This window comes from Chrysemys picta, chromosome 15 (assembly GCF_011386835.1).
Source record: "Chrysemys picta bellii isolate R12L10 chromosome 15, ASM1138683v2, whole genome shotgun sequence".
Taxonomy (NCBI): Eukaryota; Metazoa; Chordata; order Testudines; family Emydidae; genus Chrysemys; species Chrysemys picta.
Window position 1 is genome coordinate 12,157,738 of NC_088805.1, and position 25,335 is coordinate 12,183,072.

General features: G+C 42.7%; 1 protein-coding gene and 1 long non-coding RNA gene across 10 annotated transcripts in view; one reads left to right on the plus strand and one right to left on the minus strand.

Moving 5' to 3' along the window:
- Nucleotides 1–160: 160 nt before the first annotated feature.
- On the plus strand, nucleotides 161–24,804 carry LOC135975745 (uncharacterized). Its single transcript, XR_010592756.1, has 3 exons — nucleotides 161–285; nucleotides 23,676–23,744; nucleotides 24,669–24,804. It is a non-coding gene; the product is annotated as an uncharacterized LOC135975745 (long non-coding RNA).
- Nucleotides 1,284–25,335, minus strand: part of PISD (phosphatidylserine decarboxylase) — a 40,202-nt gene continuing 16,150 nt past the window's right edge. For 5 of the 9 annotated variants that reach the window (XM_024108712.3, XM_024108710.3, XM_065567886.1 and 2 more), the window contains 5 exons: nucleotides 8,108–8,344; nucleotides 7,352–7,490; nucleotides 5,508–5,654; nucleotides 3,427–3,587; nucleotides 1,284–3,049 (listed from right to left, as the gene is read on the minus strand). In XM_024108712.3, coding sequence (XP_023964480.1) covers nucleotides 2,825–3,049; nucleotides 3,427–3,587; nucleotides 5,508–5,654; nucleotides 7,352–7,490; nucleotides 8,108–8,344 — 909 coding nt within the window. In that variant the 3' untranslated portion in view covers nucleotides 1,284–2,824. Of the gene's footprint in view, nucleotides 3,050–3,426; nucleotides 3,588–5,507; nucleotides 5,655–7,351; nucleotides 7,491–8,107; nucleotides 8,345–10,777; nucleotides 10,944–13,488; nucleotides 14,149–25,335 lie in introns of those variants that run through there. The other 4 variants (XM_042841647.2, XM_065567888.1, XM_024108713.3 and 1 more) reach the window with 3 other exon arrangements.

The following is a 25,335-nucleotide window of genomic DNA, read 5'->3' on the forward strand; positions in this document are numbered from 1 at the left end:
CAAAGCTGCACTCATCACAGTCCTTAGCTAAGTATGCATAGAGCCCATCACTATAGAATCTATTTAAACTCCCCTGCTTATTAAGAAGCTAAACAATGCCGATAAGACTTTTATTTTAAAATGTTTGAAATTAAGAGTTAATGTTCATAAATCATGCAGTGTGACATACAGAAATACTGTGTTAGTGTTCCAGTTGAAAAATTAAATGGATTCTCTCTGCAGGAGAAAGTTACAGCATTGCCAGTATTCTCCAGAAACCCTGCTTCTACTTCCTCTGATCAGTGGGTAAGACATTCCTGCTAGCCAGCCAAGTTTCCACAGGGCTAAGATCATTACAAAAAGAGCTGACCTGGTGCAGAATGATCTGTCTCTGATACATTCATATTAAAGAGAACAGTAGCAACTTCTCTCATCCCATTAGGCGAACTGGGTGCTCAGATACTGTGACTGCTGAGGAGTGAGGAATTTAAAGCTTAAAGTTGTTTTGGCCACAACTGGCCTCAGTGGAGGAAGAGATTTAGTCTTCCTTCCTCTAACCCATTGCAACAGGCTCTTCTGTTTACAAAGCCTCTAGGACCTGAAGGGTAATTAGTCATAGCTTTAACCCTAAGGGCTGATGTCTGCATGCATTTCGCATCAAGTTTTTAAAAAAATCATGCCTAGCTGGAATAAGAACATTGTGATGCACAGTACACAAGTTCTGAACTTCCTAGCACTAAGGGGCTGAATAAAGTGTGTGTGTGTGTGGGGGGGGGGGGGGGGGGGAGAGGAGTTAAGAGCCATTTTAAGCAGCCCCCATTTAATATGAGGAAATGCTGACTCTTGGAGCCAAAGGATTAGTTCTCTCCTATTTGGCCCTGTCTAGGTCAATGTAATCAAGCTCATACTAAGAACCTTTGGCAGGCTATATTACCAGACACTGAGCATGTCTTTTCTTCCCTACTGCCAAGTTAAGCATATAGGGCTTGGCCAGCTGTACACACTTGATTCTGTTTTCTCCAGCACATCCAGGGGAGACAGACTTTCCTGTACAGGATCAAAGGTAGACAGTGCTCAGTCTCATTTTTAATTCATTCTAAACGTTTGTTTCAGAAGATCCACTTGGAACTGCAGGCAGACCTTTAAAGAAAACACCAGTTCCCCTGATGAATATCCACACACAAGGCTCAAGCTAGGAAAGAGTAGATGATCTCACAGGAAGGTGGGAGGGCCAGGTTTGGTGATAAGCTAGTCCATTCCTTCCAGCTCAGGGTGTCCCATTCACGTACAGGCAATAGACTTCCTTGGCTCAAAATAGAATTTATTCAGTAAGAACAAACAATACATTGCAGAAGTGAGTTGCTCAACACTTTTGGCACCAGTTGCTGTTAATCCCATTACTGGTAATGTGAAGCTTAAAACTCCTATTCTTAGTGTCATGTTCCATACATTAATGAAGGCGGTTGTTACTATTTCCATCTAACCCTTCTTGGCATGAATTAACAGAGACTAAAATTGCTGCAGGATGAAGCTAGAGCACTCAGCCCCAGCTATGAGTGCAAAAGAAAAATGGAAGTTTGGCTTTTTTTTTTTGTTGTAAGTTAAACAAATATTTGCAAGTCCACTGAAGGAGAGAAAAGCAAGTTAGTGCACATGGGGAGCATCTTGGATTGCCCCAAAGGTCCATAATGGTTTTTAATACACAGTCAGTGCCCATGGCATTTCACTCCGTGCACTAAATTGTTTTGTACAGGGAGAAATTCCCACATCAAGACCTCAATGTCAGCCCGTGAAGGTTATGACACAACACAATAAGCAGCAGCATCTGTACAGCAGAAGGGGAAACATACTTTGGCTGCATCCCTACTGCAATGGAGAAGGAGTTCTGTATTGATGGAAACTGCCCTATGCAATGAGAAGGGAGCAGACTCTTAACCACTTGTTACTGTTTTATGTCACAAGATTAATCTCTCAGTAGTTTTTGGGTGACTGAGGAGAGTAATTACCACTCAAACAAAAAATCCTTAAGGCCTGGAATGGCAAAAATAAAACTATGGATTGGGAGAAGAATATGCAACAGTCTGACTGCTGCAAGCTAAAAAAATACACTTTTTTCAAAAAGATGACAAGTTCAACCACATGGAATGTAGACACAGTGTTTTCAGGTTTAAAATACAGTGCAAACCCCAGTTTTAAAGGGACAACAACAGGTTAAAAGGCATTTAAAAATTAGTTTCCATACCTGTTACCAGTATGTTATTAAACAGAATTTGAGTCTAATGTACTGGTTTCAGCACTGATGTCATTAATTTACATTGTGCATTTCACCTAGGTTGGACAATGAAAGTAAGACTAGGCAATTTGGCTTCTATACTTTGATGTCATGTTTGCATTAGACACTTCTGAGGACTGCAAGTTTGAAAACCACATTTTACAGAACTGAAACCTTAGGTCTAGGTCAACCTATCAGTGTCCCTTTAAAGGTAGCTAATCTCTCTGCCTTCACCCCTCCCTGATAGGGACCTACAGGCTCTGTATGAATGTAACTAGTTTGCAACACATTGAAGGGGAGAGTGCGAAAGACTGTAGGCACAGGATAGGATAGAAACCACCCTGGTCAACATTCTTAAAGGCATCTGTACCTGATATGTATATGGATCATCTGATTATTTTACTGCTCTCAGCATGGGTATGTGATATAGGGCACATACTCCTACCCCAGTTTTACACAGCAGTGTTGTTGAATATTTTCCTCACCCAGGTCCTGCTGAGTGATATTTTCCATTACTGAACCATTTTTCTTGGAAGTTTGAGTTCCTTTGTATATAAAATCCTCTTGTAGTTTCTAAAGGGACCCCAGAGCCTCTCCAAAGCGGATTTTCTGTCCAGGTTTGAGATGGAAGCTGAAGTTCTTGGGTGCCTCGAAGATCAGAACGATGGTCGAGCCCAGGTTAAACTCCCCTAAATGTTCTCCTTTCCTCATGGGGATGCCCTCCTTGTTATTGTTGGTTATGAAGCTGAAGTCATTGTAAGAGCCTTTGGAGTAACAGGGGCTGTTAGTACGCAAATCCTGCAGAGAGACGAGAGAAAGGAATATGATTTGTGAATTTTAGTATGCGCTGTCCATTTACTAGGATTGACAACTCCCTATGCCTGGGCTACAGTTTCAAATAGTAACATGCAACAGTGCTAAATACCAGGTGGAAGAAAAAAATCTGTATAGCAGACACCCCCTTCAGTTCCTGGTCCTAGACTGCATTAATCTAATGAACAGTAGTGCCAACTGAGTAATACTTGGTAGAAATCTTCTGTGTTTTAACTTTAGCTTGCTGTTAGTTTTGAGGCAATCAAATAATTAACCAGCTATGCCTTGTTTCCTCACATGAGTTATATAGTACCACTGAGTCATTAGCAAAGTGAGACTTCAAAGGCAGGATTCCTACTCACCCCGTCGAAGTAGATGCGGATGGAGCCAACATTTGTGGCTCCTACCGCTGTTAGGGAGAAAAAGCCATGTTTCCAATCACCACTAAGTACAACCCGCTCATTATGGCAGAAGAGTTCCTTGATCCAGCGGGCAACACCAGGATTCACAGACATCAGGGAGCCTGTAGTAAACAGGAAGAGCAAGATGAAGTATTCTTTGTTCTTGCAGCAGTATTTTGATAGATTTAAGGCACAATAGTTTAGAGACCAACAAAAAAGGCCAGATTAAAGCTCATTTCTAAGAAGTGAGACAAATACTAAGTATTACCAAGAATATGAAGGATCAGAAGATGCACAGAGGTTCTATTGCACTGTGCACAGCAAGTAAAGCCTTCAGCTGGGCATTAGCAAAAATAGAACTGTCACTAAGGGTATGTCTACACTGCAGCTGGGAGTGTGCTTTCTAGCCCCGCTTCCAGCTCCACTGTAGATATACTAGGTGGGGAGCAGATAACACATGAGTGTTCTTTAGCTCATAGAGCTGCTCTATCATCCAGCATGTCCGAGGTCCTGCCACATCCCCTAGAAACAACAGGAGCTGAATGAAGGGAAAATATTTATGCCAGAAACTAAGGCATATTAACACCCCTCCACAAATGATGTATCAACCTAGTTAATTTTTGCCCTGGGCTCAGACCACAGTATTTCACCCTAATGCCATCTCTCAGAGTTCACAGCATCACCATTACATGCCCTGAAAACATTGCTATCACCAAACAGGCAAGGAGGAGGAACCCAGCTACCTAATGAACTCAAAACAGAATAAGCCTCTTTCTGAGCCTGGATTACTGAGCGCTCCACAGGAGCTGACTAAAATCTGACTACACATAACGGCTCTACCGCTAAAGTCTAAGGACACAGACAAAAGTCTTTATATCTAAGGGATGAGCTCATTGGGCTGCCTTGCCAAAGCTATAGGGGAAAAAAACCAAAACCACCCCAGCCAACCCCGCCAGTCTCTCAAATGCCCTTTGCAATGTGTGAAGAAGTGGTTCTGTAGCACTGCAGATCTGAGTCACCATAGCTGGCCAGATGTGAACATGAAGGATTAATAAATGGATCTACAAAAAGAACAGGAGTACTTGTGGCACCTTAGAGACTAACAAATTTATTAGAGCATAAGCTTTCGTGGACTACAGCCCACTTCTTCGGGATCCCGAAAGAAAATGAATCACAATAGGAACCTTAAAGGTTTCCACCCTGTCACACAATATAGGGGAGCACACAGTGCATTAGAATGTTTCATTAGAGCCTGTACTCCTATGCACATTGCTCTATTACAATGGATCTCCTGGCAGCATTTCCCTAAGAAACCCCTGGCTTAAAGGGTTTACTCAGCCACAAACCTTAGCTTCACGCTGAAGCTTGGCAGATCAACTTTCTTGCCATGTCTTGTCTCTCTCTCACACATAGCATCTGAAACCGAAACCAAGTCCAACTCCTCTCTTTGTTCCTAGGTAATTAAAAAAATGAATTTCCATCTGCTGGACTAAGGAGCATGACTGTCTGCGAAGGAGAGGGCAAAACTCCATAACCCCAATTCAAATCAAGTGATTGTGCTTAGTGTCATCCTCTGAGTCTCTGATGTGCAGGGTTATCCACAACAATCAGATGCCCCTCTAGGGCATCCTCTCTTTTACCAGCAACAGGGCAGTTTACTGTGGTGGGTGGGGAATGCCCTTGTTCCCTCTCAAGATGCTGACTGGCATTCTTCAAGCTCTTAACAGCCATTTCAGTAAAGTCTGCTGGAAACAGATCTGGGTCTCCCTACACCTCTGTGTTTAGTTGGGAGACCAAGTTATTCATCTTCAACATTGATTATTTGAGTTAAATTGGTAGACTACTAAGCCCTGAAATTCATTAGCACAGTATTCAGGATTTTGGGGAAGCATGATCCTCGGTGTGTTTTTTATGACAAACTGCTGCCCTCTGATTCTCTAGCACATCACAATTCAAGTGCTCTGACTGAGGCATCTCTCAGTAACCCCCCTGCTTTGACACCTGCTCTGTTTCCCCTTCTTATTTATGGAAGTAGAATCTACCTGGGAAGTGGCGTCTGTGCGACACTCTCCAGTCGGTGGGTGAGTGGAAGCAGTGATAGTCCCCAGGCGCCAGGTAGATGACACAGTGATAGAGCTCGTTCCCCTCCTTTGTGACTAGCTGGTTCTGCAATGAGCTGCAGGATGAGGCTGCAGTGGAACAGCAGAAGACAAAAGGGTTAAAAGGAACAAACAGAATCTGTGAGAGAACGTGTCGTGTGACAAGTCTCCAACGGGAAACATGCCACTGTGATGCTCAGAAAACCAATGTTAACAGCAGGTCACTAAATACAGCCCACACAGTGACTCCGGGGGCAGTCACTGGCAAGGGAGCTTACACGGATGAATCCGCAACAGAATTCCAAACATGTCATCACCCTCAGTGAACACATTGGTGGGGACCATGCAAATCCCTTTCAGGGTACGTGGTAAGGAGAGGAGTCAGCCTTAGAATTAATTCCTTGGTGTCCAGTGCTGAGCATGCTCTCAGGCCGCACCTTCTGCCACTATAAACCAACCATCCTCTCACTTGTGTTAACAACCACCCTTAGGTTATTAAAACAGGGAGAATTACAGAAATCCAATGTACTTCTCACTACTGATGCTGTTCACTTTTCCACTTCCCTCAGCTTGGACAGTGAAATCAGACTTGTCAGTGTTTGGGTTGTGTACATGCTGCAGGGGAAGGCTTCTGGCAAATGTTGTAAATTTGATTTTATAAAAAAAATCTACATTTTACACCAAGCTGAGTTGACAGGTTCCTTAACCCCTAAGATTTCATGTAAACTGGAGGCCGATATTTGGATCATAGAGGGGGATACAGAGCATGCAGTGGGAGGGATTTGCCTGGTCAATTTGTCCTTTGCCTGCTCCCTGTTACTTCGGGGACAATTCAAGCTGACGGCGTGTCCCTCTTCAAAGCCCACTGTGGCTACAGGAAGCTTTGAAAGGTAGTGCTTCAAGGCCAAGAATCAGCATTTTAAAAAGCTTGTGTCCCTTTAACACACAGCTAGGTTTTAAACATCTTTGAAGTCCAAGCCCAGAAGAATCCAAAGAACTTTAAAGAGCCCCAGCTTCCCCAGACAAAGCAGCAGGGGCTTGAGACGGAGTCTCATAGAACACAAATAATTTGTCTTAAAAGACACCTCAGAATTTTGGGGTGCTGACCGAAGTTGCGGTAATGTCCCAGCTTACAAAATGCTTTAATTGCATTTGCATATACATTACAAAAACAATCCTGCAGCTTTCAAAAAGCGCTTCTTTCTGTGGCGTATTGCCCATACACAGGTTTAACAAAAGATCTTCACACCCAAACCAAGAGCCTTGAAGACAGTGCTCTATCTCCACAGAGCAATACAAACTTCCTCACAGTGCCTCAGCCCTGACCTGAAAGGCAGACCTCTAGGCATGAGAGCAGAGATCAGTCTCCATGCGGGAGTGTGGGGGGGGTTGCTGCTGCGGCTGCATAAATTGGGTCTAATAGAGTAGTTCCTACAGCCAAACATCTGGGCACGTTTCAGCCTCCAGCAGGAGCAGCCTCATTATGGTCACAGACCTTGACATTACCCAGAATCCACCCAAGATAACCATGCACTTGAGGGAACTGAAAAGTTCAAATGTAGAGGAAAGGGCTGAATCAGAGGCTGAGGCTGCAAGAGAGGGACAGGCTACTAAGGAGATTGGGGAATCCAACATTACACCCCACGTTATTCCTCAGTTTGAGCTATAATGAAGCTGAGTTGCCTGTGCTGATGGCAAAGATTTGAGAGCAGATAACTATGATTCACCCCCTCCCTGCAATTACTGGGAACAGTGAAATGACAGAAACAGGCTAGGAGGCAACTTACTTTGGCTAAACTGCATGTCTTCCGTGCTGGTGCACGGCCCCAGGAAGGACTCCAGCGAGTAGGTGACACCCTTCACCTGTTCCACTTCGCAGTTTTTCACTTGTCCAAAGTTCAGAATCTTTCCATCTGAGGGACTGATCTACAGGGAACAAAAAAAGTAAAATGCAGTGAAAAATCCATGCATCCCTCATGCTTAGCCATCAGAAATACAAGTCCACTGATCATTTGAACCCCAAAATTTCACATCTTTTCCCCTTTATATAACCTCTCTCCCCCACACAGGGATAAGCCTAGCCTCTTTTTGTTTCGGACCTTTGATATTTTCATAGACCAGAAAGGCAAATAGGAAGGCCCATAAGTGAGATCCAGAAAAACCATCATTTGTTCACAGTGAATGCCAATGCTGTGAACACTAAAGGGACTTACAGGTTTCTCTTTCAATGAGAGTGCCTGGTCTAGTCCTGGGCCTCGAATAAGTCAGGCTTGACTTTTACCCACTCCAACCAAGTAGTTCAGCTAGGGCCATGATCTGTTGCCATACAGCCAGGCTGGATATGGGTGTAACCAAGAGCAACAACCCAGACAGAAAAGGGGTGAGTGATAGACCCACAACTCCACTCAGGCCAGCCCAATATTCGGAGTTTTGGCCTACAGACATAGCACACATTCCAAGGTGTGGGATGGGGACATTTACACATCAATGTGTAGCTCCATTAGAACAGAATAAACATTGCAAACCCCTCGTTCCCTCCTCACCACACTGTGATAGCAGCAGACTGGCCGGGACTGGGGCTTCAGCTTCCTGCGGAAGAACTCGCTGAGGTTTCTATAGTGATGAAGATCTTCGACAGCTGCTTCCTTCATGTTCACTCCAAATGTCCAGATATACAGGCTGTAGACAGGCTTCCGGAGCCAGGTGGGCAGCTCGACCTGGTTCAATCGACCCCAGGCTCGTGAAAGCAGTCGTGTTGGTACCGATTTGTACAGAGAAACCTAGAGAGAAAGGAATTACACCATGCTATTTCTGTTCTTTCCACTGCTCAGCCCTTCTTCCCTTTGCTCCCAAAATGGAAGAATCCAATTCATTCCTACTGTGACTCCCTTCACTTCAGTGGAGTTACACCAAGGTTCTGGTCTTGTCAATAAAACAAGACCAGAACCTTACCCTCCATGGCCCCATGCTGATGTGTAGGGATGGGGGACCAGATGGAGCTCAATGTAAACCCTTACAACAAAAGTAAAGTCAATTAATTTGGATGATTCATCTTTTCTGAGAAAGATAAAAAATCCATTTTGTCAGTATAATTTCTGTTGCTGTTTTTGTTGCCTTAAGGCAAATAATAAAAGCACAAACCCATTCTTCCAATCGCAGCACAGAAGCCCTGCCAGCCAGGTACAGTGGAGGGCAGCTACAATGCATGCACCCTCTTCCCCTTGTATGCTGAAGCTTCATATGCGAGCTATGGAAACTGCTCCCAGGAGGCTCACAGAGAAGCAGTGCATTTGGGACAGTCTATTATAGCACTAATTGGAGGCACTGAAACATTACTAATATATTTATTTTTTTGAACCCAAAGAAAACTGACTTAGAAATACATTTCTGTCTGCATTTCAATGCCTAGTGTGTTGCTTCTCCCAAGCCCATCTATTTCTGGAATTATAAAGTGCCTTGTCTACACATAAAAGGTGCACTGCTTTTAACTGTACTGGTATAATTAAAGCAATACAACTCCTCTGGTGTGGACACAGTTACACTGTGCTTATACCTGTGTCACTTACCATAAAGACGAATAAACTATATCCATATATTGCACCTTTCTACTAGCATAACTGTGCCCGCACGAGAGCTTATACCAGTGTAACTATAGTGGTCAAAGAAACAAACAAAAAAATCACACTGCAAATGATAGTTTTATCATCAGTACAAAAACTGCGTGTACACCAAGCCTTAGTGTTTGGGTAATTCCAAAAAATTCACTCACCTGTTGTTTGTGGTACTTGGTATCACCCACACAGCTCATGAGAGCATGTTGTAATCCCAAAGATATTTCAGAGGGCTCCAGCCTTCCTCTAAGTTTTACACAGGAAGCTGTTTTCTGCAAACCTCTGGTAAAAGTTTGCAGAACAGGGTGGCTGGCTAATTCCAACTCTGTGAGTAAAAGGGTTCTCTCATTCCTTTCATTAGAGAAAGAGGCACTATTTATTCTCTACTCTATGGGTATCCCTCAATGTTAGGACCTGCAGAATGTAGCAATAAATACGAATAGATTCCTCTGGAGAGCTAGTCCTTTAGCCTGTTTGTTCTATTAAGCAAATTTATTTCACCTGCTAATGGATGATACTCCACTCAACTCACCTTCACTCAGACCAGTCCAGGATTCTGAGTTTTGACTGTGCTATGGATGACGCTTACAAATAAAATCCAACCATTTGAGAGAGATTGCCAGCTTAATCTTACTTCAGACAAACGTTTTAAACCAACTATTGTTACAGGTAACACTTTAGACCATGACAATAGAAGGATGAGAGAGAAATATTGCTCTGTTTTTTCTTTACACTTTACACATTTGACAGGCCTTGGACAGAGTCAGTTTCATGGTATCCCTGTAGAAACAGTTTCACCTATTTGTGTAGTTTTCCCATAGTTACAGAAGAGATTAATAAATAAATAAATAAATAAATAAATAAAGAGAAAATGTTATTGCAAAACCGCAAAAATTGGCAAGACATCGCCTGAAACTACATACTTCACTTTTGCAAGTGATGGGGTTTCAAGTTGATAGTCTCTGTTTAATGCAATAGCTGTTGAAATGGCATCCTCTCAAGAGCGGGCACATTTGTATAAGTTTGCAGTAACAATGTCTAGATGATGTTTGCACACTGCAATCAGATGCGTGCAGGTCCATGTACTAAAACTAAATTTCATAGTTTGAGTCAGGGATGCCTGCATTAGTACATCCTCTGGGCAGTCAGGATTCCAGGCACCCAAGAAGGAATTGAACAGCCAACCATTCTCACACAAAAATTGCAGCAAAGGAGAGACTACATGAATGTGTCCATGAAAAGGGATGGAGAAGAGGCTTGGTCTGCCTTAGCCCTAGCCCTGATATTTGTGGGTATTACTGTCTGAATGAATGCAGCTGTTTCCATTGATTCCCCTTGTTTGTTAGGGGATCATACACAAATTCTATGCTCCTAAAAATTCATCATCTGTCTCTGAAAGGAGAATTACATAATCCCTAAAGCTTCACCACGAAGAAAAAAACCAGACAGTTGTGGTAAAGGAAGGTATGCACTGCAGTTCTGCTTTAATATCAGCCATCAGCACCATGCTGTCTGTCTCTCCCCCTGCTGCCAGCCTCCCTCCATTATAACAGAACATTTGCTCACAGGGTTGTTACAAAGTAGAGACCTGCTCACACTTACCCTGCTCATAGGCCTCCATCCCACTCTGGTCAAGGGTTTAAGAGCACCGAAAGGCAGAAGATAATAGAGAATAGTCAGAGGCCAAGAACGGAGTTTCAGAGCAGGCCTAGACATACAGCTCAGCTGGCCCAACCTCCGCCTCAGGGCCAGCTGGGGGAATTGCAACCTGTAGGATCACACACACACACAAGAGGGTCAGCCAACTCAGCCTCAGAAACACCAGCTCCTGACAGAGTTTGTTCAATACTTGTCAGTGATTCTGCAACTCCCTGCTCCGTGACTTTGGTTCAAACCTGGACCTTTCCCAAAATACAGGACCAGGCCACTTCAAAAATGAATATGAGCTGCCCAGGGCCTGGGGTTCATCGGCACAGGACAACTTCCATTACTCATGCCTACTGGCAAATTAATTAATGGCAAAACTTTTTGCATTAAACAAAGTCTGAGATAAGGTGAAAACAAGGCTGCAACTGGTCCAGCCAGCTAACACTAGAACATACACAATATGTTATGGAACACCAAAAGGGGGAAAACCCAGGAACTTATTCTTTTGGTGTTTGAAAGAAGTAGCTACTTGAGAGGAAACATTTGCCTGTACCCTCTCCTGCTCTTGGAGAGTTAGAGTGATCAGCACAGTAAAGCACTCTGAAAGCTAGAATTCTAGGAATAAAATCCCTATTTAGGGCAAAAGTGTTAGGCAAGTGCTAAGGAAAGAACAGATGATATTCCAGTGAAACAAACAGCCACAAACCCAGGGCAATGTTGTCTCTGGCTCCAGGATTTCAACAAGGTCTGGCATTATGGGAATCCTGCATTTCAAAAGTTCCATCTACATGCAACAGTAGGATGAAACTGACCTAATCCTAGGCTCTCATTCTGTTGGGGGAGAGACAGCTGCAGTACCATAAGCACAATGTGCTGCTGCTAAGGGAAAGGGAAGGGTATATATTTGCTTCTCTCTCCTGCCTGTCTTTGGCAGCAGCAGCAGCAAGAGGGAATCACGCCTGTACCTCCTGGTCTCTTCAGGTGAGCCCCACAAACAGGCAGAAGCGGTCAACATCAGCTAGTACCCAGCTGGCCGTCCCCTGTCTGTATTGTGTCTGTCCTACAAAGGATCACAAAAGCCATTGGGGACAAACTGAAGTACTCCTGCGGCAGGCCTGCTAGCAGTTGGTTCCATCTGGCCAGCTATTTAACACTTCAGAGACAAACAGAAGTGGGATTTGTGAGTTAGCTATTTGGGCAGTGTGCACTGAGGTCAAAAGGCACCTTTCAGGTTTTACATTCCTTATTGGGCACCTCAATCTTAGAGAGATGATACAAGAACTAAAACACACAAACTGCTAGGGTAGCAGGGAAGTTACTATCTATGGCCCATTCAAACTTTGGCCTCTTAAGCAACTGTGTTTAGGTGGGGTTTTTCATGAAGTAGATGCCTGAATTGAGAACAAACGAACAAACTCATTTCACATAAAGAGCCATCAGGTGGCTGACAGACTATGACTTGTGGTCATTACCAGCCTGAGCCAGAACTGAACCAGTGACTCAGCATGGAAAAGCTCCACACCCCATTCCTGTTTCCATGAGACATCTCATTGCTCCAGTTTATGCTGTTTGAGTCTTCCCTGGGCAAACTCTCTTATTCCTTTCTTCCCTTGGTGTCTCCCCAGGGTACCTCATGCTTAGCCTCATTCTCAATACTTCCTGTGTCTCATCATTAGGTTAATATCCACCCGACTCAGGACAAAACATCCAGGCCTGTTTGGCACTGTGCTAACTGCTGGGGAACAATTCTTCTCCCTGCATCTTTGGAGGGGACATAGTGTGCTGAGCATGATTGTATGTGCATGCTGATTGGAAGGGGAAGGCTCCTGCTACAAGTTATTTTGAAGATCACTCCCATCCCTTGCAGGATGAAAAGATTTGAAGAGTGAGCTGTAGTAACACACTCTACAGTTCTCTCCAAGAGAGAAAGGAGCTGGGAGACTAGAAAGGGCCAACTTGCCCTTTTCAGGACTTGGGTCAAAAATTAAAACATCACCTGAGACGCTGCTACTGTCACCATGTGGGCTGAAGATGGTGCCTTTGGCTCACCGATTTACTCTGTAGGCTAACGTTACTTCCGCCAAGGCCAGAGAATGGCTGTGCGCTGGAGTGCAAGAAAGGCCTGAGTAGCTGAAGTATTGTCTCAGCAGCGCTACAGCAGGCCTCAACAGCTTGAGGCAAGACCAGTGCACAGCACAGGAATAAGAGACAACTCACCTGCAGCTCCTCCTCCCTCTCATCTGCCAGGGCCCAAGAGCCTGACAGAGAGATGGCCTCTCCAAGACTTTCGGAGGACAAGGTACTGCTCTTCCCTCCCATCTCCTTCTCCCTCCCTTCACTGCAGACGATCATGAACCAATCCCTGCAGAGCTGCATCCTGGCAGCTTGCTCTAAAACCCCCTTCCTTCCCACCGTCTTGGCCTGGTTTTAGAGGATTCCCTCTCTAGATTTTTTGCTCTCCCATTGATTAGAAGGGGACCAGAAGAGAAAGGAAACTCATCATTTCTCTTGTTGTACAGCAGCAACCCCATCCTTGCCAATTCAGCGCATTCGGAGATTTATAGTAATTAGGCCAAACAAAGGCTTTGCAGATGGTGGTCACTCCTTCTGCCCATCTACCCTCCCTTCAGTCGCCATCCTGCAAAGCAGAAAACACCAAACAGTACCTGAAACGGGCTCTCCTATTTGGTGTGCCCCCGGCAGAGCCAGCTGGGCCTGGACTCTCCAGTTGCGGGTGCTGCTCCCCGGCACAGCTGCCGCTGTTCCCTGAACGTAGCCGTCGGACATGAATTTTAACTTTGCGGAGGTTGTAGCAAGAGGGAGGAGGGTTAGATAAAGCTTTACAGCATCTCACCATTTCCCTGTGTGCAGATCTGGTCCCTGCAGGGTGTTTGACTGACACATCATCAGGATGGCGGTCGGTCGTAAGTCTCAGTCTCTCTCTTTTTTCCTCTACCTCCCCTTCCCTTGCTCGCTTCGGCACAGGAGGGAGGACACGACGTCACAGCTCCTAATTCCCCCGCTGGTTTGTCTCCGGCTTCCCTCTCTGTCTTTCCCACTTGCAACTCGGCTACGAGGTTCCCAGCTATTGCAAACAAACAGGCATTGTGTCACACTTCAGCAACCCTCTGCAAAAGCAGCTTTGTGCAAGACAAAAGCAACCTCTGCCTACAAGCAGCCCCTGCTCCTCTCTAGCCAAGGTTGCCATCGAAGCTCAACTCCCAAATGAACACCCTGCAGTCTCAGGCTGCTAGGAACTAATGCACTATTATCAGAATTGCAGCCGGCTGGCCATGCACAGTTATCCCAAGAGCCAGCCTGAATGCGAGGCTGGGAGGAGGAGGAGGGATGGCGGAGAAGAGGAGGAGGGAGATAACTCATAGCTTCAATTCTGCACTGCAGTAACTGCAGCTAGATCAGTTCTGGGCTACTGAGCAAGCAGATGTGTATGCAAACACTCACTCTGCCAGAAAACCCTTTCCTTCTCACACCATCCAGTCTGGGAACAGAGGAGAGGAAAGGGAGGGAACATCTTTTCTATCTCATACAGTCCAGTTAGAGACCAACACCCATCTCAGGAACACCCTTTCCATCCCACACTGTCCAGCGAGGGAGAAGGCAAAGACAGAAAAAGGGAAAGAACGTTCCTTTATAGATATACATCCCTGCAATGAAACAAAAGTTCCAGCGCCAGCTTGAGAAACAGGCTCTGCAGAAGTTCAATAGATGCTTTATACAGTGCGCAGTACTTCAACAATTTTTACATCCAGCAGAACTCAGAAGCCAAACCGCCAGTACCATGGGGGCAAGAGGGATTTTTGCAGTCTTGAAGACTGCATGCCCATTTTGTCTGGCACAGCTTTCGGAATTTTCATAGGGTGAGAAGTCCTCTTCCATATTGCAAATTATATCTGAAAGCTGTTGACTAAAAACTGGCATTCCTGTGTTTCTTGGCTGCCCCTGGATTGCTAATGAGGGAAACTGGCAGCAACAGGAACCCAGAGGCAGAGATCAGAACTGAGCTTACACCTGACTTCTGTGTCAAGTCCAACACCAGAAATATTTTATGGTTCAATATTTAAGCAAAATGGTTAAACACTAATGTTTTAAGTCAAAACTAAGCTAGACAGCAGTTTAGTATCTCCAAAGCATGCCCACCCTACTAGTGCCACAAGTGATGTGGAGTGAGTCAGTAAGGACTTTGCTGCATTAACCCAAGGTTGGTTAGGAGGTTATATATTATGCTGAGGGGGAAAAAGAGAAAATGGGAGGGAGGGGCAACATTTGGAACCACATTTAGTGCCAGCCCGAGAGAATCTTTCAGGAGGAAATTCATTTAATAGAAACATATTGGAGACAAATTCTTTATCACAGATCTGTTACAAGATTCAGGTATAGACTGATTTTTTGCAACTGTATATTAAAGGGACACTAGTAAATTACAATCTTATTAGCTTTTGTGGTTTTATAATCATGCTGTCCTATGTTTTACAATGCTTCTCTCTCTCTTCTGCTGCTATGTGAAATACCCAGATGAAAAGGGGAAACTGACTATATACAGGGAAAGTGTCAAAATTCACAAAGAAAAATCTGGAAAAATAGCCGAAACCTTTCCTCTCTGTCACAGACAGGAATATTAGGAGTTGCTAGCAATAACAAAAGGTGCAAATTTTCAACAGAAGTGTGATTTAAATCAACAGTGTCCCTTTAAAAACACTTAATCAGACCAAAGTGGAAATCATTTTCACCACCAAGATCACAAGAAATGCTCAGCATGCATGTAAGTTCCAGAATCTGTGACAAGGGAAAAAATACAGTACTGGTACAGAAAGGCCAGGAGACGAACACTGCTGTCTAACAAACTTTTTCTCCTCCTCCTCACATTCCAGACATGCAGGGGCTCCTACACACAAGGAGCCTGCACAGGGTTTTCCTCTTTGTTGTGATTTTCATCTTGTTCTCCAAAGGACCCCACCCCCACTTCACATTTACCATGGATGAGGGAAAGGCCAGAGCAAACAAATTTCGTCTGCACTCACCATTTAGTCCACTCTTCCTTCAAAAGTATGTGAGGTAAATACACATTTCAGCACAGTCTATTTCAATGGAAACAGCCCATTTAGCTCTCTCCTTTCAAAGAACTTACCACATCCTAGATCAAGGCGGCGGGGGTTTATTTCCCCAAGATTTTACAAAGGAGTGGAGTGAATTGAACAGCCAACCTGCACCCCAGAAGTGAATGAACATTGAAAATATAATTCCATTGTTTAATGTTGATACTACTGTACATTCAGATAAAGTTCATGGAAAGGGAACATGTGGTGAGGGCTACCCCCTTTGGTGCAAAAACCATGTCATGACAGACTCACTTTCCTAGGTGAAGTTCCCAGGGAGAGAGATGGATTTCAGTGCTATATAAAGCCATACTTCTCCATGGCTACACAAAACTCACCTCCTCTAAGTAAGAAGCCTTACATTTCTCTTATCTTCCGTCCTACTGACCCCATTACACTCACCAAGACGCAAATACCGGACTATTACCCATGGATGAGAGCCTGCCCCTCCTCTTGGCTGAGACCTGGTGAAATACTGACATACAAACATACATGGCGAGTTGCCATGCCAGCAGCTACTGCACAGGAGGGATTAAGGATACAGTAGGGTTTGGCTGCTCAGAATTTAAAGATGCCTGCAATGGAAGAAAGGGGAAATGACGGGATCCTGGACCATGCCAACCCTACCCTCAGCCCAAGCGTTCTGAGGAAGGGCGAAGGAAGGGACTGGCCCAACTGAGACTGGGCATCAATTACTGAATCCCTGTCTCTCTGCTCAGGGATGAATGTGACGGATTTACACCTGGACTTCTCCTCAAATCTCAGGACAGTGCTGCAAAGCCCCTCTTACTAGCTTCACTGATGGACCTCAGAGTTCTCTAACTCTTCTCTATGGGGAGTCTGGGGCTTCAGCCCCAAACCACTCCTACCTCCTTGAACTCATCCAGAATGCATATTAAGTGAATAAAGGAAGTAATGACCATCTGCACTATAAATCCCCTGAGGAGAATTATCTAACAACAGCTAATCTGTCAAGCTATGCAACTCCACTCTGCTCCATCAGTTCATATAAGCATCATATCCAGTGACCCCATTTAATTACTGGTCTTCTTATTATTTCTCCAAGCCCTTCCCTCAGGACTCCAAAAACACTAAGCCTGGGGATTTACAGGAATCAGAGACTGGATTAAAACACACAACTGTACATTAAACTGAAACGACATGAGCATGCGGGGCTGGGTTTAGAATCATCCAGTCTGGATGCTAGAAGCTTCTCCCTCCCCACTTTCTTCACATGTTAACAGTATGGCCATTTAAAATAGATGGTATAACTTAACACATACTGCTGGGGAAAGCTGTATGGTTAAGCATAAGCCATAAAAGTGGAACAAAAGAAAGTATCAAGCAGCAAAGATAGGGGTATTCTGAGACCCACATCACACTATTATACAGAGGAGATCCGCTGATAGTGACAGTATTAGTTTATCATCAATAGTTTAATTCCTTTCCCCTGACCATAGTCAATATCTTCTGTTTAAACTTATATGTACAAAAAAGTATCATCTCTCTTCCTTCCTCACCAACTTATTATTCTGCAGAAATCCAGCAGGAGAAACAATAGCTTCCGCAACAGCCAATCAATCAGGAGATCCTGCTATTCTAAGAGCATAACAAAAAAGTGCTTTTGGACATTAGGGAAACGACCGTGGATTGGCTGTTGTAGAAGTCACATGATTTTTAATGCTGTATATTTCACTCCCCAGATTCCTGCTGGCACCTATGTAAACCTTAACTCTCTTTGTGAGTGTCTAGGCACTGACTGCGAAATGTACCAGATGCCCTGATACAGCAGGTCTTTTTTCCATCTCTAGTTTCGAGGATTCTTTGCCCATTTTTTATCTCAAGCAGGCTTCCTGTAATTCCCCCTACTAAGAGAAAGGTTTGTGTAATTAGCTTCCTTTAAATGGATAGTTGTACTTCTCAACAAACGGAAATAAATCAGCTTTTTAGAAGGCCATTAAAACATTTGTTTATTCAGCTCTAAAGACTGCACAAAGTTTTTGGTAAACAATCCTTGATCTCTTCTCTGGGGCAAGGAAACATGTCTTATCTACTTTCATAAAGCAACATGAACATGCACTCTAAGTATTTTGTAATATAGTTATATCTATGGTTCTATACACATATTTAATTTCATATGCTATCTGATAAAATGCCTTTCACACAAGATGTTCATAAAGCCAATTCCCTTCTAGGATACAGACATCTAAAATGGAAGCATATGGAGGGTGGGGAGGAATGGTTGCTTTAGACCTTCCTACTAAAAAGGAAAGCTCTGTTAAGCGCTCTAGAATCCTGAGTTGGAAACTGAACAAAGAAGCTGTGAGGCCTCACATACAATTCAGAAACCTACATACAAACCTAACTGAATAAATACTTCAGACTGGGGCTATTTTTAAAAAAGGGACTATTAACTCTGTAAGAGTTGGTTCCTCAGATCAGCAGAACTCAGATTTCTAACACACCAATTCCTTTTTCATTTGGCCTGAAAACCCAAGAAAACAGTGACTAAGAATTGGTGGTCTTTGGAAGTCTAAAAGTGCTTACCTTGGCTGTACAGCACGCCTGGCAGCTGCAGAGGCTGACTCTGAACGAAGCTTGTTTCAGTTCCTTCACAGACTTCTTGTTTTTAATCTACTGAAATGTGACACTGACCTGGCTTTTTTGTTTGGGTTTTCTAAGACAAGTGAACAAAACAATGGAATGTAACCCACATAAGTGTTCCTGACAAACGCTCAGAAGACTGCTGCACCAAGAGGGAGAAAAAAACCCCTAATCCATGCCCTGCAGAAATCATATGCACTGATGTGTCCACGCCCATCCTGTTAGCCCCAAACCATGGTCCTGTTTCCAAGATCAGCTGATTGTGACCTTCCGGTTCTAAACTACTTCTTCCGTTTCCTTGCTGTGAAGTTGGATGTACCCACTACATTTAAGTAGGAGTCTGCTGTACTGTGGAGAGCTACATGCTGTGGAGTTTAGTATTGTTCTGTTGAAGAGAGTAAGCTCAGCAAGAATGTGAAACTTAAGATAGTTTTGTTTTCAGCTGGATAGCTTTCTGTGGAGAGCAGAATGATTCTGTGAGACCACCACTAAACCCAACAGGCCACCAGACCCCAATCACGATCACCCTGCACCCAGTAGTCACTACGTCCTTGAATAATACTAAATCCCAGCCCTCTGGCCTGACACTGAATCCGACCAACCCAGCACCCTGCTAGACAAAGGAAGCTGTGTCTATGCATGCTGAAAGGCACAGAAAGAAGAGAGGGGGTTAAATTTAAAACGATCTGTGTTCCTTACCCACACACCCGCCCTGAATAGAAAGAAAGTATTAACCCAGCTGCCTATGCATCTTTCTATACCCTTAAAACTACCCACGGACATTGCAAAAAACATTCACTTAGTTCATCAGGATTTCTGAGCTGTAATCCTCTTCTCATGTCAAACAAGTCACAAAACAATCATCTCTCACCTTTATACAGTTTCTAACAGTTTATACCCTAAATTCGGTAAATGTGGTGAACACCCCTCAGCAGAAAAAATACATTTTACTATAACATAGCAACAAATTATTTCCCTTCCACACAGTAGGTATATGTATTTCACCTGCAGCTGTTGCTGTTGGCCAAAATAAGCCTCTAAAACACTCCAGGAGAATAACTTCTCAGATCCCCAGTGTCTGGCTGGCTCGCAGTCTGTCTACTAGATCTGATCGAGCTGCTCTTTGCTTTAAGAAAGCAGCACGATGCAGCTGGTCCTCCTGTCCAGCTCATGTTTCAGCCATTCAGACTCCAGGGTGGGAATTGTTAAGGACGTCTCAATATCATCAAAAGCATCTGCATTCCCACAAAGCCCCGGCTCTCTTCTTCCCCTTTAAGAGGAGGAGACAAGGCAGAAAAAACCGAAAGGAAACTAAAAAGGAGGGGGATAAGATTGCATGACAACATAGTCTCTCAGTTCCCCAGATGGCTTCCCAGCAGTGCATTTACAAAACAGGAGACTCATATCAGGGGCTTGGGAGATGATAGTATCCAGGCCTCCGTTAACAAATCACCAACTGAAAACATATTAAGACAGTTTAGGGTGAATACCAGGGAAAGTTTCTGACAGTCATGTCTGTTGATCATGGAACAGTCTCCCAAACAACCATATTACTTGGGAAATTTAAAAATTATACTGGACAAAGCACCAGTTCACTACAGAGCAATTCTCCAGACCAGGGATAACATTTGATACCAGTTGGATAGCAGAGAGCATGTACGTAAAATGATCCAGTTTGGATTTTCTGTTGCTGATTCTTGACATGTTACCAGAAATGCTGATGTACATGTTCCCAGCCAAAGAGTACATACAGTTTTATAAAACCCTTCAGAACATTCAAATAGATTGCTCAATAGTCCCAGTTACACACATTTCAACGGAAGGTGTCTTGTGTAATGGAAGAGACACTGTAGCAAAAACTATCCATCTGAAAACACAGTTTGAACGCGACATTGAACTCTACATCATCTTAGGCTAGCTGAAAAATGTAGGGGAAATTGCAGGCAAAACTTTTGCCACCCCACCCCACTGTTCCCTCTCTCCCCCGTTGAAATTTGAACCTTTTTGAAATTTTCTGATCAATGCTACATGAAATCAAATTTCTTTTGTATAATTAGACCTATGTCCATACAGCATTCAGGTATCAGAAAAAACAGAGGAGAAAGTATGACACATAACAGGCCATCTGGTCTAGGGATAGGATTTCACTCTTCACAGGCAGAAGAGCCAGGGTATGGAGTTGCACAGGTGGAGGATTTTTCATGGATTCTTTCTTGGGATATCCTGGTCTATGATTCAGGATCTCCCATCACAGAACATACTATTACTACTACACCACGTGCTGCCTTACTAAAATGGTACTGAGTAATGCTGCCTCACTTGTCCACAAGCAGCACTATAGAACTATCCCTGTGCTACCCATCCACCTCAGTAGGAAACATTGATTTGCAAAAGTGGTGAGCACCAAACAGATCCCTAAACGTGAATTTAGGGACCTAACTTTAGGCTTCTATTTTTTAAAGTCTTGGCCTGTGAGATTAAGCTTCCCCCCTAGAAGAGATAGTTTTCACCCTGTTATTTGCCACATACAATATCAGATGTCACTATAAACAAGTGCCACCTCCTAGGGTTCACTGGGTTCTCTCTAAAGCTGTATCTTTACTTGGTTTTTGCCACTCATACTATGACAGCCACCATTACACAAAAAATAGTATTGCAAAACAAATTAGATAAGAACTGTGGAAGCAAATAAAGGACAGCAGTAAGGAACTGCCCTCTATTTAAACTCTACTCATCTTGTCACACTGTTTATCCAAACTCACTCTTTGGCCAAGGTTTCCCTGTGTAAATTATGCTATCTGTATATCAACAATGCCACAGTATCAACAGAGAAGGAAGTGGGTGGAATCGCTCCTGGATACTATATATCCAGGATACTAGGCACACAGAGGCCTTGGCCAGGAAATGTTCCCAGATAGATTTGCGCTTACTGCCTCAAATTCCTTCTTCTACCTATATGATAAATATCTACCTCTTTCATTCAGAGCTCTCTGCTTTACCTCATCTAATTAAATGAAAGCTTATCCCTTTTAGTAATCACAGCAAGAGACATACTAATAAATTAATCAGTTCAAGCTATAAGCCACATAATGTCTCCAGGAAAGTTATAAAGAAAGGTCCATGCCAGAAACCAAGTGTTCCCTGTTCTCCTGTAATAATATTTTCATGATTTTTAAAATTCACTGAAAAATAGCATATTTAAATAAAATTCACTGAAAAATAGCATTAACTTTACTGCAGTGATATCCTCAAACAAACCAGTACTGTGCCAGTGCATGAGAACCAGTTACTGAAAATGACTGTCTTAGTTTCAATGATGTGCAGCATCAGTGGTGAAAAAACAAATGATACACGTAAAATTTCAGCTTTAAAGAAACTACATGTGGCATACAGCTCTTCCACTCAGGACTGATTTAATGCTTTGATGAAGGAAAATCATGAGAAGACAACAAACCCTTGAAAACAATATTTAAGCCTTTGTTAGTGACAAATATTAATCATACATCCTGTATGAAAGTTTTAAAAATATACTTGAGGAAGAGAGAAGAAATTGCTTCTATCCAGTTTCATTCTTTGATATTCCAACTCTATTTTTTTGTTGATCAAGATGAATCAATATTGATATATTATATATAGTTACATACTAAAAGAATTCAAGTAGGAATAATTATTGAGGCACAAGTTATTGCTTATTTTCAAATTTATTTCTGATTGTGCATGAATCTACACACTTTGCTAAACAGAATTAAAAACCAAGCTCTTTCACAAGGGACCAAATCTACCTGTCTGTTTTCACCGAACCTAGCACAAATAATAAGCGTTTTGCCAGTTATCACCCAAAACACTTCACTTCAGGAGAAGATTTAAGTCTTTAGGTACAAGAATTAAAACAACCAGATGTAGTATTCAAAATGTGACACCCTAGCAAACGCTAGGATTTTAGGAAGGTATTTATTTTTTACCTTGATCAATGGATTCATCTTATACAAAGCAAAAAAACTAATAATGTTAAGTCATCAGATGAATCTTCCTCAGTGGAAACCCATATATTGAAGGAGGATAAAAATAATTGTATTTAAAGTAACTATTGTAATACTTGAAATTAGACAATTATTTGAATCTATTTTTATTATTTATATCATGACTATCACAATATTGTGACTAGAATTGGGTGTCAACACATACTGGTGTCAGTGTTTAGCATTAAGCTACATATTTATTCTCCTGTATGTTTATATCTATAGTCAGGACCACAAAGCATTTAAACATATGGTGTTGTATTTGTGATAAAAATAATTGGGACTTGCTTTTGTGCCAGTAATATATATATATATTTTTAATTGAAAAACATATACGTCCAGCATTTTAAATAGGAGTTTTATTCTTCATGGTGCCCCTTTTATGAGCTGCTTTTGTTAGTCCTTGGACCACACTACAAAGAGGAACTATTTTTAGATACTTGGGAGGGGCAGACATATGGTGATGGGGGCCATATATGTACAGAGAGATTAGATTTTACCCCTACACTCACTGGCCCTGGACAGCTGACCCTGTGTCAAAATAGTGTATGGGTCACCTCGGAGACCACAGACACCACAATAAGTTGACCTAGAATAGGGAGAGACTCCCTGAATATATTACGTCTCTAGCTTCCTTTCCTGCAGAAGTGAATCTCTTTCTATATGGAATTGTCAGGTCGAAGAACACAACGTAAGATAGTCTGACTTATGTCTCTTCAAACACACACACACAACCCAGGACCTGTGGAATCAGGAAATTGCAGCAGAAAACCAACACTGTTCATAAGTTAGGGGTATGCACAGCAGCTTCTTCCCCAGTCCAGTACTGCAGCGTTTCAGATGCCTCTCATATCCATGTTTTCTCTCTCTATAAGCTGTCTGCAGGTTCATCCCCTGGTCTTATAAACAAGGAGATAACCCTCTTCTCTCCCTTGCCAAGTTTGCTTCCAGGGATGCCAAAAATGCACAGAAGGGAAATAATGCAAAACCACAAGTCAGCAAAAATAGATGCTCCAGTTTCCAGTGAAAGGCACAATACAGCTATTATTTTGTTTAAACCCTCCATTGTTTGTAACACCCTCTTTGAAGTCTGAAAATTCTCTCTCTCTTTTCCAGGTATTTCCCATTTGGCAGCCTTCCCCTCTCCACTCCATGAAAACATACAATGGAGCGTAAGCCAACAAAGTAGGTACCAGAAAGGCAGTGGGAAAACCTGTCAGTGTGCTGTGTGTGTACCTGCTCACCTGGAATCCTGCTTAAATGTTTGAAATTCTTTATGCGATTCCCCCCTACACAAATAAATCCTTCAGTACTAGTCTTGTCTAAAGCTAAATCTATGCTTGCAGCTCAGAACTTAACAGCAATCCCAAAAAACCCAAGCCAGGGTATTAACACTGTGGAATAAAAACAGTTGGGTAAGGAAATATTCCAATTTCACACTTCCAATGGGTTTCTCAACAATGAAAAAAAAAATTCTAACTACTAAATTAAAAAATTAATTTTTTTTAATTTTTAAAATACTTTAGGGTCCTTTTAAATACGACTACTCCCCAGAAACTTACAAGTTCCATTTATGGTACATAAAGCCACAAAATATTTTACTAACCCCTATTTTAAATAAGCTGAAGCAGGTTGGGAAAGGGAAGCATGGAGGCTAGATCGCAGATAAATTCCTCACAAACTGTTACAGTCCAAACTGTTCACATCTGGACTCTTCGGATCAAATCCAATTTGGGTCCCAAGTAAAAGTCCGTTTAGGGATTTCAGTCTAGTCCCTAATATACATATGCCCAAAACACAACTGACCAAGACTCAGAAATGGAAGAGGAACAGAAGGATGCTACAGGTCAGATTGAGGCAGAGGAGCATGTCCTGCACTAGCATCAGTCCCTCATTTTCAGAAATGCCAAATTTACTCAAAAACAGAAAACGGGGTGGGGTGAATAAAGTAGTTTGTAACTAGCTGCCTGTATGTTTTGCAACAAAAGAAACCTAACATATATATTATAAACTGTTTGGTCAATGTGGAACTGTATAATGTATTTAATGTTCTGTACATGATATGGGGTTATGTAATTTTTCTGGTTTTTTTTTAAATGGGTCATTTAGGGTACTACAGAACACGTCCATGCACCTGATATTCCTACTTCAGTTTCACGACAACTTAAAGACAAAGTGACAACACTAAAGATCTACAATCACTAGAGTAGAGAAAGCACCACCTTTGAAGGGACAAGCTCTCCTTAACGGTGTGGATGAGCTAGAATCATTAGAGATTAAGATAATATTGTTCTGTGGGAAATAGTTCTCAGCAGGTGTTCACAAGGGATCTAGATAAGAATTGCCTTCATACTAATTCTGAATAGTAGTCACATTTGCATAGTACATTCCCTATCCAAGGATCTCAAAGCTTTTCACAAATATTAATTCAGCCTCAACTGTCTTGTGAGACAAACAAGAATTACCCACACTTTCACAGAGGAAGAAATGAACGCATAGAGAGATTATGTGACTTGCCAAAGATCATGCTGCAACTCAGTGGCAGCACTGAGAACACAACCAGTAATTCCTGATTCCCACTCCTATGTTTAGGGGCTAGACAGAGCAATCTCCTTCATATGCTTGTTATTGACACACTTGTTATCAACTAGGATAATAAACTCATCACAAAATGCTTTTCAATGCTCATATATGTAACTGCAGAATGCCACTACTGTAACATATATACTGACTGTATTTCCTGCTTTAATAAAAAATGAGCAGGGGATGGCTTTAT